The sequence below is a fragment of the Hippoglossus stenolepis genome, chromosome 2 (assembly GCF_022539355.2).
Source record: "Hippoglossus stenolepis isolate QCI-W04-F060 chromosome 2, HSTE1.2, whole genome shotgun sequence".
Taxonomy (NCBI): Eukaryota; Metazoa; Chordata; class Actinopteri; order Pleuronectiformes; family Pleuronectidae; genus Hippoglossus; species Hippoglossus stenolepis.
The window spans coordinates 14068845-14083854 of NC_061484.1; the positions used below are offsets into that span (position 1 = coordinate 14068845).

The 15010-nt window shown below is 40.3% G+C and overlaps 1 protein-coding gene across 2 annotated transcripts in view; it reads left to right on the plus strand.

Moving 5' to 3' along the window:
- Positions 1–15010, plus strand: part of usp43a (ubiquitin specific peptidase 43a) — a 103092-nt gene that overhangs the window by 44002 nt on the left and 44080 nt on the right. For both annotated transcript variants that reach the window (XR_007035001.1, XM_047344623.1), the window contains exons 4-5: positions 10851–10943; positions 14713–14848. Coding sequence is in view for 1 of the 2 variants with exons in the window: in XM_047344623.1 (XP_047200579.1) it covers positions 10851–10943; positions 14713–14848 (229 nt within the window). In the remaining variant the exon portion in view is untranslated. The remainder of the gene's footprint in view (positions 1–10850; positions 10944–14712; positions 14849–15010) is intronic.

A 15010-nucleotide genomic window follows, 5' to 3' on the forward strand; every position in this document is an offset into this window, starting at 1 on the left:
GTGGGTAAAAACTGGCGCCTACGTTACACACACTGCAAGTCTAATTGCCAACAGTTTAGCTGGTTATTCCAGTGTTTTAATAGTAGCATGCGTGTGTGAGAGTGAATGGGAGGCAAAAATTGTGCAGCTCTTTGGATAAAAGCAGAGTGTAAACATCCTATATGACATAAATGCAGGCAAATTACCACACTTATTAACAGCTCCCTCTGGAGCCACAAACGCTTTAAACAACTTTTTAAACTCCTAGAAAGATCTGTAAAAAGACTGATGTAAAGTCCAAGGAGCTAAACCTACTATGACATACAAGGTATTAAAAACATCCTAGTGTGTACTCAAGGTTGATGTCTTGTAAAAGTAAGTGTAAAAATGTATTTACATCTGACCAAGGAAGCTTTATCGTGGTGAGAACATTTTGTTTCCATGTCCGACCCCACTTTGTTCTTTGTACTTTGTACTCTGAACCTCAGTCCAGACTCATCCTCTGGTACATCTAAGTGCATTTGTTCTTTGAGCCATATACTAAAGCCCCGACACTAACATTAGACATACTGTAGCAGATCTTAAAATCCTAAACCTGGGTGGTCTTGTCTGAGTGAAATGTTTGTATCGCATCATTGACTCCTAACTTTTAAAGGAAACTCAGTCCGGATTGGATATAAATTTATGTCTGATCATCAGTTGGGAAAGATGACATTTTGTATTTTTTAAATTCCAATTTTCAAGTTAAAATCACGTAAAACACTATTAACCACTCTAAACATACAAAGTAATCACTCCTTTGATTCACACCTCACCACTAAGTGTGAGTGTTGAGAGCAGTGAACTGGTCGCCATCTTATTATTCCAGCTGTTTTCTCCTGCTGTTTCCACGAGTCGTTACCGGTGGTAACAAGCTTATCGTGTAACTGGAAACCTGAAACTGTGGGACCGCAGGATTAACCTGAGGGGGGCTGAGATGAAGAGTGGGTGGGTGCCTGGTTGAGATGGAGTGAAGAACCGAGAACCATGTTTTTTTTATTTCTCTTTATTTCTTTTTCAGAATGTTTATTCTGTATATCTATATTAATGCTATTTCCCAGCCCCCAAGTCTTTAAAAAGCTTGTTTGCTCATTTGAAACGATTAATTTTCACATCTCCAGCCCATTGATTGTTCTGTCAACTTATTATTTGATAAATAGTCTAACCCTTGTTTCAGCACTAGTTTTTTATAATTAGTATATTTTTCATTTTGGTCTTTTAAAACACTGTGACTCCTCACTAAAGAAGCACACATGCATGTACTGAAACCTTTACTCACATACTTGTGTTAAATACGGTTTGTCCTCATTTCTAAAAAGTGCATTTAGCTCAACACGTTTGTTCTGCTTCTGTCTCCACCGTTTTTCTGCCGGTTGCTGCTGCAAACATTAGATTTCACACCACTAGAATGATTTAGTCATGATTTAGTCATCTTACAGAGCATATCATTACATAATATATATTTTCTCTGAGATACTGAGGACAAGTTCTCTTTAAAACCATAGTTTCTGAACCTTTAGTTTTATATTGTGTCACATTTTTTCACTATAAATCACTGCATTGGTTTGATGTCTGGTCAGTAAATGTATGTACCACTGTGGAACAACAGCTTCTTCTGTAGCAGCCTATACAGGGTTGTTAGTAGTCAGACACTACATTATTGTCTACATCTTGCAAATACATGTATATTCCCTCCTACTTCATAGCTTCATGAATATATTAAGCTCCTTAAACTTTCTCACCTGTTCTCCATTCCTCACCATATTTAATTTTTTGTAGCACTCAACTTAATCAGAATTAAATTATTCAAAGTCATTATTCAACTCTTACTGTTTAAGTGTTTATTACTTATCAGCAGTTTCTCATTAGACCCTGACTGATTTATCAGCTGAAATCAGCCTCTCACAGACAAACGTGTTAATGTTTGCCAATATGAAATCAAAGAAAACAAAGCAAAAAATACTTTGGCTTTTGAATATGATGTTATTAAATAGTTTGTCCTTAAAATGTTTACAATGACCAATACAATGTTTACAAAAATGTTTACAATGCAGAATAGAGTAAATCTTACATTAAAAAAAATCATGGTTCTTATTCAAGTTCGATATGATATGTATTTGTGTTTTCTTTTTATTTATAGTTATTTACAATGAAATTTATGGTTAATCTGTAAAATACCAAGCCTCAATTACATCTCTTTGTGTTAAGGGTTTGATAATGATGTCTTGAGAATCACTACAGATTTTCCTTTTGACATAGGTTTATTGACTGATCACATTTTTTAAATCTTAAATATCATTGTATCGTCATCTGTCGGGTTCTAGTTTTTTATTCCACACAAGTTGCTCTAATTGAAACAACAGAGTGTTGATTTGTCTCTGAGTTCTGAGGCAGCGTGACTCACTCACATTTGATAAATAATGGACACAGACTCTGTATGGTTTGGACTTTGTTATCTCTCCTTCCTCAGTGTGTTCTTCACGTTGTAGTCTCATCTCATTAGTCTGCAGACTGAGTTCAGTCTGCACACTGAATAAATCAGAGCAGAGACTTATTCCTCTTCTTTTTTCACTCTTTTACTCTTGACCTCCTCTTAGCTGCATGTAATTATTTGGTGGAACTGGAGTCACTTTGCCTCTAAATGTGGACTAACAACATATCCCTGCTGTGTCTAATTTTTGTTCCTTTTGTTTCTGGCTGCATCTACGTCTCTCTCTGGCCTGCCCTTCTCTCTCTATCTGTATCACTTGGTTGGTCCATCTTTCTTCCCTCGTTCTCCTTCCTGATTCTTTTTATATCTCACAGAGATGCTCTTCAGAGGCCTTTGGTGGAGTTGTCTGATCTGAATAAATGTTTGCGATTAGAGCCGGGGCTGTCTTGTGGTTTGGGCTGCTGATGTGGGAGCCGGTGCTCTAGTCACTGCGCTGTGCCGTGGCGTTTAAATGAGTCTTTGTCAAAGCCTCCCTCCCTCCTCCGTCTGTCACTCTCAGTTTGCAGCATCTATTTTTAATGGCACAGGAGACGTGCAGAACGCCCCGGCATCCATCTAGGCAAACAAGAATGTTGTGGGTGGGTTTTTTTCCCCATCACAGTGGTTTGTATTTAGATGCAGATTCAGTGTGAAATGATATACAGCTAGTGTAATGCAGTGTAAATGGTTTGAGACAGAAACTCTAGTAAATTATGACTTGGAGATTGAGCGATCTTTTGAAATACATGCAAGTGAGGAAATCCCATTGTTTATTTTTTTTGTCCCTGGAAAGTTGCGCTGAGAGCTGAAAACAATCAATATTTCAGAAAGCAAAGCTCAAAACCTTTTAAAAGCTTCTTATGCAAGAACGAAAACTGATATCCAGTACGACACTTCCTCTCCACCAATTATATGTTTTTATACCGGATTCTTTGAAGGCTCGATACATCATAAAAAAAAAGTGCAGACTCCATCTTATCTTCAAAGATGTTGTGCACGGTCTCCACTTTACCCCAAAGATGCAGCCAGGTTGGGATGTGCTCGCGTCTTCCTCTCAGAAGCATCGGCCCACTGCTCACAGAAGAGTGGCTGCAGAAAATATGGCCCGACATTGACCTTCCTCACTTTGATTTCTGACGCTTTGCACCACCCACAGCGCTTTCTACAGGCCCGGCCTCACTCCCCCCACTCCCCCACCCGCTGATACCACCTGCCTCCCTGCAGTAGCAGACTTTGAAGTGGGCGCTGGCCAGTTAGTGCAGAACATTATCGAGTCATTACCACAACTCTTTGATCTCGTTCTCCCTTTTTGTTTTGCGAACGCTGAAGTCATTTGCGCAGATTTGTGTTGATGGGATTTTTTTGTCCATTAATGCAATACACAGTGTTTGTGAGGAAGATCCTCACACACACTGGTCTTACACATTAAAAGCATGAAACTCCTGCAAAATGTTGCTAGAGTTGACTCTAAATTACGTTTTAATTCATTCATTTTTATTCATTTTTGTCTGACAGTAACTGCTCTCACAGTGCATGTCACGTGTCAAAATCCTCATTGATTAAAGCTGTGGGTTGCTCTGTATTTATTATGTGAGTTCTGCCATTCACTCACTCACAACATTGCCTCCAAAGCAGTTCCAGTGTTGTAACGGAGCACAGAGGGGCGTCGCTATCAGCTGACTGGTGATGCATATGGCTATTGACGACCCTCACTGATCGATTTAAAAAGCCTTCAGCGGCCCCCGTCCCAATCCCTTACTACACACAGTATGTTTAATCATATTAATGATTTGGTCCATTAGTATTTATTGCTGCTTTTTTAATTCCTCCAGCAGAACTGGCAGAACCCTCCTCAGAACTCGATGAGGATGAGTCACGTAATCGTGTGAATGCCTCTCCCAGCACTGCACACCAAGAAATGATGAAGCAATTAAGCGAGAGCAAGAATGCATGAGAGATAAAGGAAATGAGAAAGAGCGACTGAGTGAAAGAGAAGCAGCTCAAATGTTTCAATTCACCCGCTTGCTAAAACGCTGCTTTGGGTTTTCGTTTTTTCGTTGTTTGTTCTACACTGAAAAACGTGGATGTAAAACCAAACTGTTGCAATGCAGACGTCTGTCGTCACCACTGACACATGTCAACGTGCTCAGGTAACTGCTGTTACTTATTCAACGAGCTGACGTGAACCCATTTATCACCCAGTTAATTAGTCAGTTAGTTTCATCCAGGAAGGAGGAAACTTAAGTATGAAGGTGACACTGAGAATGTTCCTAAAGTGAGTGTGAGAGAGTGCGTGTTTGTGTGCGTGTGTGTGTGTGCGCGTGCGTGTGTGTGCGCGTGTGTGTGAGTGAGAGAGTCTCATCAGCCACTTTAGCTGAGTTAATTTCCCCTGACAGGACGTAGTATTTTCTGATAGAGAGAGATGAGTGCCCTCCAATCCATAGCCAGTGACACACTGATTGACAGGCGAATAGAAGAAGATTAACTCTCTGGGCTCTGTCAGTGTCAGTGTCGGGAGGAAGACTGACGTATGGAGAACTGTGACGTATGCACCTCTTGGTTTGCTTGGGTTGTGTTTAGGTGATAGTGCCAGTGTGTTTATTGACAAAATTAAATTATCTTTACAATTACAGTTTACTTCAACGTGGTTAAAAGACTCCTTGACATCTTGACTTCTACACCTTTGACACTGCTTTCTCATGACGAGACATTTGTTTTTGTTTTTGTGTCCATCACATGTTAGAAACCTCATCATCACCCCAACGTTTTACTATATACTAATATGAGTCACATATTTTCTTAGAAATACAGGTATAACTAATAACACAAGGTGTGCCAGTCACAGGGCAATTGTTAAAAGGTTCCCTGCATATTGAAAAGGAACAGAGCCATCAATACTACTAGTTTCAAATGTTGCTTTTGTTCAGATGTCAGATGATTCACAAGTTTAGGGAGACTCACGAATTAAGGGAGACTCACGAATTAATGAAATAAGATCACACAAACGTCTTCTTTTAAAACATAAAAGTGATTTGTATCCATAGAGACAACGTCACACTTTACTCACTTACTTTCTTTACAATCATTGTATCAGATGTGGAGTATTGATAATTGCTCCAAAAGTTCTGAAGTCGGATGCGCCTGAGGCCGGCTGATGAATGGTCAGTGATGTTTTACTACAAACAGTCGATGCTATAAATATGTATTCTGCACACTGGATCATTCATCATTTACAGCGGGCCGCAGGGAATTAATTTAGTGAAGAATTGATTCATACACAATTTTTGGGGGGCTTAAGAAATCCATCAATAAGTCTGCTGCTGCTGTTTGCTGTGTGTTTTTTAGTTTAGCTATTCCTGGCTGAAAAACATGTTGGTACTGAGAAGATCGTGAAGATTTCTTTGTGCTACGAGGATCTGCCTTATGGCACCAGTATTAATTTTGTTAATGACAACTGCGATGAAAATAGTGGTTGATAATCTACTTATCACTGCAAAAACAAGACTAAAACTACAATTTATCAATAAAGGAGATGTTTTAGTGAAAAGTCTTATTCAACACCCTGTATCTGGGAAATCAAACATTAAAACACAATTTCCTCTGCTGCCCAAAATATCTGTTCAGAATAAGATTTTGCTGCTTGATCTCTTTCACTGCTGTTAAAAGAAAAACTCATTGTTTTTATATGTATGTCTTGCCAGTAAGGATGTTATCTGAGATTGTTCTTGGAAGAATCAGATTTCTGGATTAGGTTAATCCACAATCCACTGAGAGACAAGAGACGGCAAAGAAACAAAAGACGATTTCAGACACGGCCTGGGAAAAAGTCTGGGTAGAGACCGGAACCAATTCTTCGGACTTTACTCGGACTTTGCCCTTCAGACATGCAAAACACAGCGAGAGGTTTTCTGCAGACACGTTTCACAACAGCAACAAATCCTCTGCATTATTCAATCGAAAGGTGGAGCAACTGTGTGCAGCAGGCAGATACAGGAAGTGACGTGTAAGAGCAGAGAAAGTTCTCACGCGAACATTTGCATTCAGACATGCACCTCCTCCGGAGTTCATTTCTGCAGTGAAGTGATGGAAATAAAAATGTTTGAGGAAAATTTGATTAAAATATCAGTGACAAAAACTAGACTAAAATGTAAACTAAGATATATCAAATGCCTAAAATGTAAATAAAACTAATACATTGTATACATCGTTGTGAAGATATAGACTAAAATAAAAACCAGTTGCCGAAATAAGTGTTTGGCAGCTGTAAGAGAAACTAGATGAAGCTGTCATTGTATGTTATTAATGGTAACATGAACCAATCCAATTGAAGCAGTTACAGTATCTACAGTTATGAAACCTCAACTATTTAAAACTCATATCCTCAGTCGATCTTTTTTTAAAGTTACATGGTAAAGGTCTGTCTCTCCACCTCCATCCATCGCTGTCTGCTCAAACTGTTTACACAGTGAATAAGGTCATGAATACAGAGACTCAACACTCAGGTTTCTAAGACTAGAGCATTTAAGTTTTGCAGGGTTTAGGCGGTGCCCCAAAATAAAAACTCAAAATAAAAACAAAATGACAGAAGGCAAAGGTTTGTTCCTGAAACACTAACGCATGTGTGGCTCAGACTTTTGATTGGAGGAAATATTAATACAAATTAAAACCAGTGGAGTGGAGGAATTTGTTCTTCTATCGTCTAATAAACCGAACCCTGCAACAATGTCAGCTCATTCCTGATATTATAACTTCATAGATCACATTACATTTATCTTTGTCTTCTTGTGCTGCTTACATTTCATCATCTGCATCTCTTACATCATCCCCTGTATTGTGCTGCAAAGCGTCTCAGTTGAGCAGCTTGCAGCATGTTTGTGTATATTTGGTGGTTTAGTGAGTATTTGCATATTTTCGTCTGTGTTGAGTTCTGTCAGCCACCGTATGTGGTGTTGCGTATCGGCTAAATGAAAGAGTGGTGGTCTTTTGGTTTGACAGCTGAACGGTGTATTCTTGCAGACACTGTCGGCCTCACTACAAAACTTCTTTAAATTATGCCCTGTGTGTGTGCGGGGGGGGGGATTTCTGTACGCACATGTGAAGTTCAGGGTTATGCAAAGAGCCTTTGGTGTGTGTGTGTGTGTACAGCCTGTCAGCCTGTTTTGCTGACTACAAACTGGCATCATTAGCGAGCCTGTGGCTGGCTGTCACGGCGCACCAGGCTGAACACTGACAGTGAGAAAACGAACATAGACTTTGAAAACTGTTGTATTGTTTCCAGCGTATTTGTACATTTGACAAGCTTGTTTCTGTCAACATGCACACATGCATGTGCAGACACTGTATTAACGCTGCCAGTGAGAAGAAAACCTCAGGAAGCAACAGTTTCCTCCATGAATCAAATACAAGCAAGAAATAAATATCAATATAGTGTAAAGAATGTACTGCAAAGAGTTAACAAGCTACTGCATATCCACACTTGTTGTTTTTTCTTATTTAAAGTACATTTATATAAGAGTACTAATGAAAAACTGCTACCTCAGCAGTTTTGCGCTTGTTTAAACCAATAAAGGACAAAAGATTTCCCTCTGACGGAGATAAATATACCATGTTTGTTAAGTTACTTCAAAGCTTCAAACAAGAACAGAAAATGCAATGGTTTGTAATGGAAGGCAACTGAATGACAACAAATGATCTCAAATGAGTAATAGGATTACATTCCTACACTGAGAGGATTATGTGACAATAGAACAAACTGAATGTGTTTTTTTCACATGATTGCCATATGAAAAGGTTAGATTACAGATTACAGTCAGGTTTAGGCAAGAACAACAGGTTGTCTGAGGCCAGACTCTGGTCATGGTTTCTTAAGATAAAATAAAAAGAAGCTTTACCCACACGAGGGAATTTCCTTGCATGAAGGGAACCTTTCTGTGGATTAAGTAGTCAGAGCTGAATCTTATTGCATTTGCTCATCCGTCCCTGCACTCTGTTTCAGTGTCAGGCCAATGTTTGTTTCCGTCACACAATCCTCTTTGCAGTGAAGACATGTTGAAGTTTTCCTGAGGAATCTCTGAGACAAGGATTCAGATATTTACTGAATCACAGGTTAGAGCTGTAGAACACCGGTGGGTTGTCGAGCAACAAAACTGCTCGATAGCCTATGGCTGTTCTAATATTATGGCTAGCAGTCAGTTGGTTCAGATTATCATGATGGCAGGAGGAAACAGCCAGCCTATTTGTCCAAAGGTAACAGTTTAATTTATTTTTATCACTTTTTATTCAAAACAGAGTATAGTCTGGCCAAGCAGTGGTCATAAAACTGTTTTTATTATTAACTTTGACGGCATGACTTCTCCCCATAAGAGCTTTATTGGACCATATTCCCTGATTTGACCTAATTCTAGATTGTATTATTGTAATGGGTAGTGGTGATAAAATTTTTGTCACACGTTTAGTGTTTTTATTCTTTTATTTATTCTTTAGTGACTGTGTTTTTATTTATCTTAAATATTTTTTTGTATTTCACTTGTGAGTTTCTTTTATTTGTGAATCACTTTTGTAACGTAGTTTTGAGAAGTGATATATAATTAAAGATATTATTATTATCGCCCTCCCCTGGTGGCTGGCTGTATTATAGGTCATAAATACTGCATCCTCCATGTTAGTGGTGATTGGACATGGAAAGGTCAAAATACATCTCAAATACATTTTCCTCAAAGATGGCTTCTGTCATTTATGCTAGCTCTTTTCACACTGATGTTTGTCCAAATGCTTTTCCAGTAAGTTTGGTTGGAATGTTTGTATTTGATGCTATAAAAAACGTATATATATTGAAACATCATGATTGACAACTGAGACTGATTTGTTATTGGTTGAACGTTGGTATCTCTAACACGCCTCCATCCACTGATTGGTCCTGGGCAGACTCTGACTCCCAGCTGACTCTTTGACTTCATTTCAGAGTAGTTTGAGGAAGTGAAGCAGCGTTGTTCATCTTTATATACAGTCCATGGTCATAACGAAATGTACACAGAAAGACTAACAGTACTCAAACTATGTGTTTATGGTAGTAATTCCCTCTGCCACTGTTGCATGTGATGTAAGCGAATGTAAATTTGTGTAAATGTAGCAGAGAGTAGGATGTTAGTATGGGGGATACATATGAATATAGAAAAAAACAGAACTGGTATTGTTGTACTCGGAAACTAATATAGTGATCCATTGGATATTGCAGTGATAATATGTATGTTAACGATGATTGCACTGCAACAATCTATATTCTATTCATTGTAAAAAATGATAAAACACACACACACACACACACACACACACACACACACACACACACACACACACACACACACACACACACACACACACACACACGCCATGACAATAAGCAGTATTCGTCTTGTCAGGCCTCCTCTCTGATCAGCTCTCTTCTGCTCAGCTCAGAGATCCTGTCTGTGACTCCCTCTCCCCCAGCTTCTGCTTTCTAGTTTTTTTTCCAGTTCAACTGTCCTGCTGCCAACCTTCTGTTCATTTTTAATCTGTCCTCCCACTGAGCCCCGAAATTTGTTGTCTTTCTCTTCATCTCCATGTCTTTGCTCTCCTTTTGTTTCCTCTGCCTTTCCAATATCCATTATCTGCTGCCCTTCATTTTAGTATCAAGTCATCTTTGTTCCCCTTTTTTTCCAGTTGAGCCCTTTCTCGTTACCATTCCCTCTGTCTTAACCTATCTCCTTCCCCTTTCCTCTCTTTTTTCCTCTCTCTCCATATCACTCCCTCCTTTTCTCCTTCCTAGCTCAGTATGTTCTATAGCACGCAGCCCTTTTCATGTACTGCAGTATCTCACCTGCCTAGGGCAGTGTTCTTTTTTTTGTGCAAAAACATTTTGAACAGCATCCCACCTTTGTTGCTTTGCTTCCCTGTTCCCAGTCCAGATGTCCTCTTTCAGTGCTTGGTTTTCACCACCACCATTTAATCACTATGCAGCACATAAGACAGTTCATTTCTACTTCACATTTACTCAATACTTAAGAGTACATGTGGGGATTTGGCATTTAGAGACAGCAATGTCTGTCTATCCATCTGTGCAATGTAAAGTGAAAGTTTTTTTTTTCTATAATGTAAACTCATACCCAAATTGAATAAAGCAGGATAAATTTGGAAAAGGGATGTTTAGACTATCTTAACCTAAGTCAGCTGAGGTCATGCATCCATCCACCCCTGCATGCAAGCAAGAAAGTCAGAGAAAATTCACACAGACATGGGATGAACATGCAAACTCCACACAGAAAGGGCCTTCATGCTGGAGCTGAGGTGATTAACATGTGCTCTCTCTGTCTCCGTCTCTCTTCAGGTCTTCTCTGACGTGCCCTCATTGCCTTAAGCAGAGCAACACCTTCGACCCGTTTTTATGTATCTCCCTGCCGATCCCCCTACGACAAACCAGGTGATGTATAACACAGTCAAACGCATATGTACTAGAACAATTAACTTTTGCTGTTGTTGACCAAACTCGGTTTTTTGGGATTCTTTTATGTTTTCACATCTGTGTATCTGTGGTCTGAGTATATGTGTCGAGCATATTTGTTTAGAATAATTTACCATTCTCTGGTTTATATGGTAAATCTCCTGTCAGGCCCAGAACTGTTTAGACAAGCAAAAGCTTCTCTTAGCTGCTGGGAAGTTGACACTCTGGATGTGTGGGGCTGTCACCTGATATCAGTGATATCCAGTGGATGTGATCATTTCGACTGCCCGATGGAGCAGAATGATTTGCCTCAGTGAATAAGTAGAACAAAGCCATTGATCAAAACAGATGCACCATGAGAGGACATGTATCAGAGAGAAACTTGATCACATGTGTAGCCAAGCATTTGCAGAAGTACACGCTGACTGTTATAGTATCTCTCTCTGTGTGTGTGTGTGTGTGTGTGTGTGTGTGTGTGTGTGTGTGTGTGTGTGTGTGTGTGTGTGTGTGTGTGTGTGTGTGTGCGTACGTACAGTAGAGCCGTGAGAACGAATTTCAGGAGTCGAATATTATTTAAATAATGAAAACAAATGTTACGTATTATACAGATATAGACATTGCAATTCCTGTGAAAGGTAAATGTTGCTAGTATGATGTGAGAATAATTATCAACAGATCATTTTCACATTTTGCTGTGAACCACGTTTGACTCAGGTAGAAAATACAAGACCCCAAATCTCTAGAAGAGCAGTGCATGTGTGGGGTGCTGCTGTATGCAGGATACATGGTAATAATAGGCTAAATTGTATTACAAATTAACATTAACAAAATTTGAATATAATTTGATTATTTCAAATAATATGGGATGATAGAGGAAGATTGACAGGATGTGTCCTCTTCAGTCTCATGTTAGATTTGGGTCACATGATAGCGTTAGGGACCGATTCTCTCTGGTAGATGGAGTCCTGTGTGTGCAGACCCGTTTAGAATGAGTTAACTGTGGGGCATAGTGAGCACAGTGCACCCGGTAACCTCAGTGGATTTTGTCCCAAGTAAATCCCTCTGTCTCTATCTTGCCATGAAATATCTAAAAAGAGGAAAAAACAACAAAAAAAAGTTTCTAGTCACTTCACCAGTTTCTGGAATTGCCTTCATCCAGTGCTGGATGAATCCTCCTATCTTCAAACATGCAGATGCCTCTGCTCTGCATCCTCTCTGCATGGCTTCCGCAGCGCTCACCCTGAACTTGCAACGCGAGTCCTCTGACAGTGTGTGGTCTGTCTGAGCCCAGCATAAAGGGAAATTCATTCAGGTTCATTGTGGACTGCCGGCCTCACACGGACCTAATACACACATACACATGAATACATCACACTCGCACTCGCACACGCACACACACACACACACACACACACACACGCACACACACACACACACACACACACACACACACACACACACACACACAGTGGCCTCATTGCACCGTCCTGCTGCAGCAGTATCCCAGCAGAATGCCTGATAAGTTTGAGGCCCCCAGAGACGCAGCAGGGTCTGGCTGGCAGCGTGGCATCGAGGCCTGGGTGCAGCAGATAATACCAGTATATAGCAGAGAGAGAAAAGATGGATGCTTCTGTCCTCTGTGTTTGCCACCGACCATCGAACTATACACATGCCAGTTTTATAGAACTATTACTTTTAAAACAATTTGAAAACTTTCCTCGGTTGGTTTCTCCTCAGTGACTAATTCAGTGAAGTGAATTAAGTCAGTTATGTCTCATTGAGACTGTTTGTAGGTAGCAAAGTGAAACAGGGCAAACAGGCTACCCAGGCTTATGATTGTATGCAACATGGATTCAGAGATTTAACATTATGATTGACCTTGAAGACGTCAATAGAGATTGTGACACTATGACGTTTACGACTACTCTGTCCTAATAATAAGGAATCAAGCTTTGTTGACAAACCAGGTGACTGAGATTGTTACATTCTGTCTGACTATGGTGGTGCTGTTCTGATTTGACGACAATGTGGGATTCAAAACACGGATACACACAACAAAGGACTCAGACTCTAAACCGTCACGAGGCTGCAGTAAACCTGCCTTTTAAGATGACATCTCCATTTCCTGTTCCTCTCGAGTGTCATCCCACAACTCTCATCCCGTTTCATTTCACGTGTCGGTGTCTCCAGCATCTAACAACGTAAACAAAGCTGCTCAGATCCACCGCCGTCTGCCCTGTCCACCTCCCCACAGCTTACACATTACTCACCTGAATAAAACATGATGGGAAACGGGAAGCAGAGGTGTCAGCACCATCTTCATTCCAAATGAGAAGGCGTGACCTTACTCGCTACTTATTTTCCTTGATTCTCAGTTTTTTCTTCTATCCTTTATTCCGTTCACTCATCACAAACTCGCTTAGTTACAGATCCCGCCCTCTATTTATTTTATTTCCCCTCTTTCCCTCCATTTCTCATTCTAGTCATTTTCACCCTCCCATCACTTACAGGAGGTGTTCACATTGCTGTAAATCCCATAATGTCCCAGAACACAGCAGCGTCCTGTGGGTCAATCAACAATGTTCTGGTTCTACTTGACATATCTCGTCACACACAAGGGAAATATGAAACACTCCAATGGCGGAAAATGGTTAAATCTTCTTCAGATATTAGATCAGACGCAGATGAATCAGTCAGTTTATGCCCATAAAATATGAACAGGAAATCTTTCCCCCAACATTAATTAGTCATTAAACAGATCAACAGTGCCTTTCAAACTCACATTTTATCCAAGGGTTTTTTTTTTTTTGCTGTTAGGAAGCTGAAACTGTAAACTATGTAGTATGTAAAACTAGAAGAGCACTTAGTAGAGCACATACCTCGTCAAACATTCCCTGTGAATTCAATCAAGCTTCACCAAATGTAACAGACTCATAGATATCAGTTCCCTCAATGTGCCCAATTACTTGTCATCAAGATCCATGAATTATTCCCTTGGAAATCAAAAAAACGCCCTATCCCACGATGTTAAAGATATTGGGGGGAAAAAAAGATTCAGCAGTCTAGTTTTTGTGTAACGCTGCTGACGAACAACCAAATGCACAGGAAAATATGATCCTCTTGACTGAGGATCAGCTAAGGCTAAATTCATCTCTTAAACAAATGGAAAACATCATTCTGTTGCTCCTGGTGGACTGAAATCCTGCACAATCACATCAGTTTCTTAATAAACTCTTTTTGGCTTTGCTTGATGTGTGCGTCTGTGGTCACACAAACATGTCAGATGTCAACACTATCGTATGCAGAACATTGGACTCGTTTTGGGTTTCCTAACCCAATGCCGCATTCGTTCGTCAGCTGACAACGAACCAACACTGATGAAAACATAGCCTCTTAGTTGGAGGAAACTATAAACCCCATTTAACATTGACTGTGGTGTATGTGGATGCTTATGGTTAAGTCCACATGCAATGTTTTTCAGATGACACTGATGAAGGCCACAAGCAGAAACAGCATAATATATTTATACATCATAAGTGTAGCTGGAGTTTTGACCCATTTATCTCCATGCAGCTTACAAGTGGGTGAGGTTGTGCCAGAAACCTCGATAGTAACGAGAAGCATCTCGTCGTCTACCTTCATCTCCCTGTCCTCCTGCCCCTCCCCACCTGACACGCACAAACATACACACACAAACTCACCCCTTCTCCCCTCCCTCCCTCCCTCCCTCCCTCTGTTTGCCCTGCAGACCGATGTGTGTGACGCTGGTGTTCAGTACGAAGGGTCAGAGGTATCTGCGGGTGGGGCTGGCTATACCTCTCCTTGGTACCCTGTCCTGCCTGAGAGCCATGGTGGCAGAGGAGGGTAAAATCTCGCCAGACCAGGTACACCACAACACACACACACACACACACACACACACACACACACACACACACACACACACACACACACACACACACACACACACACACACACACAATTTTTTTTTATTCCGTTAAGTTAATTTCACATGTAAGTAGTTTTATTTCCTCTTTGACTTTACC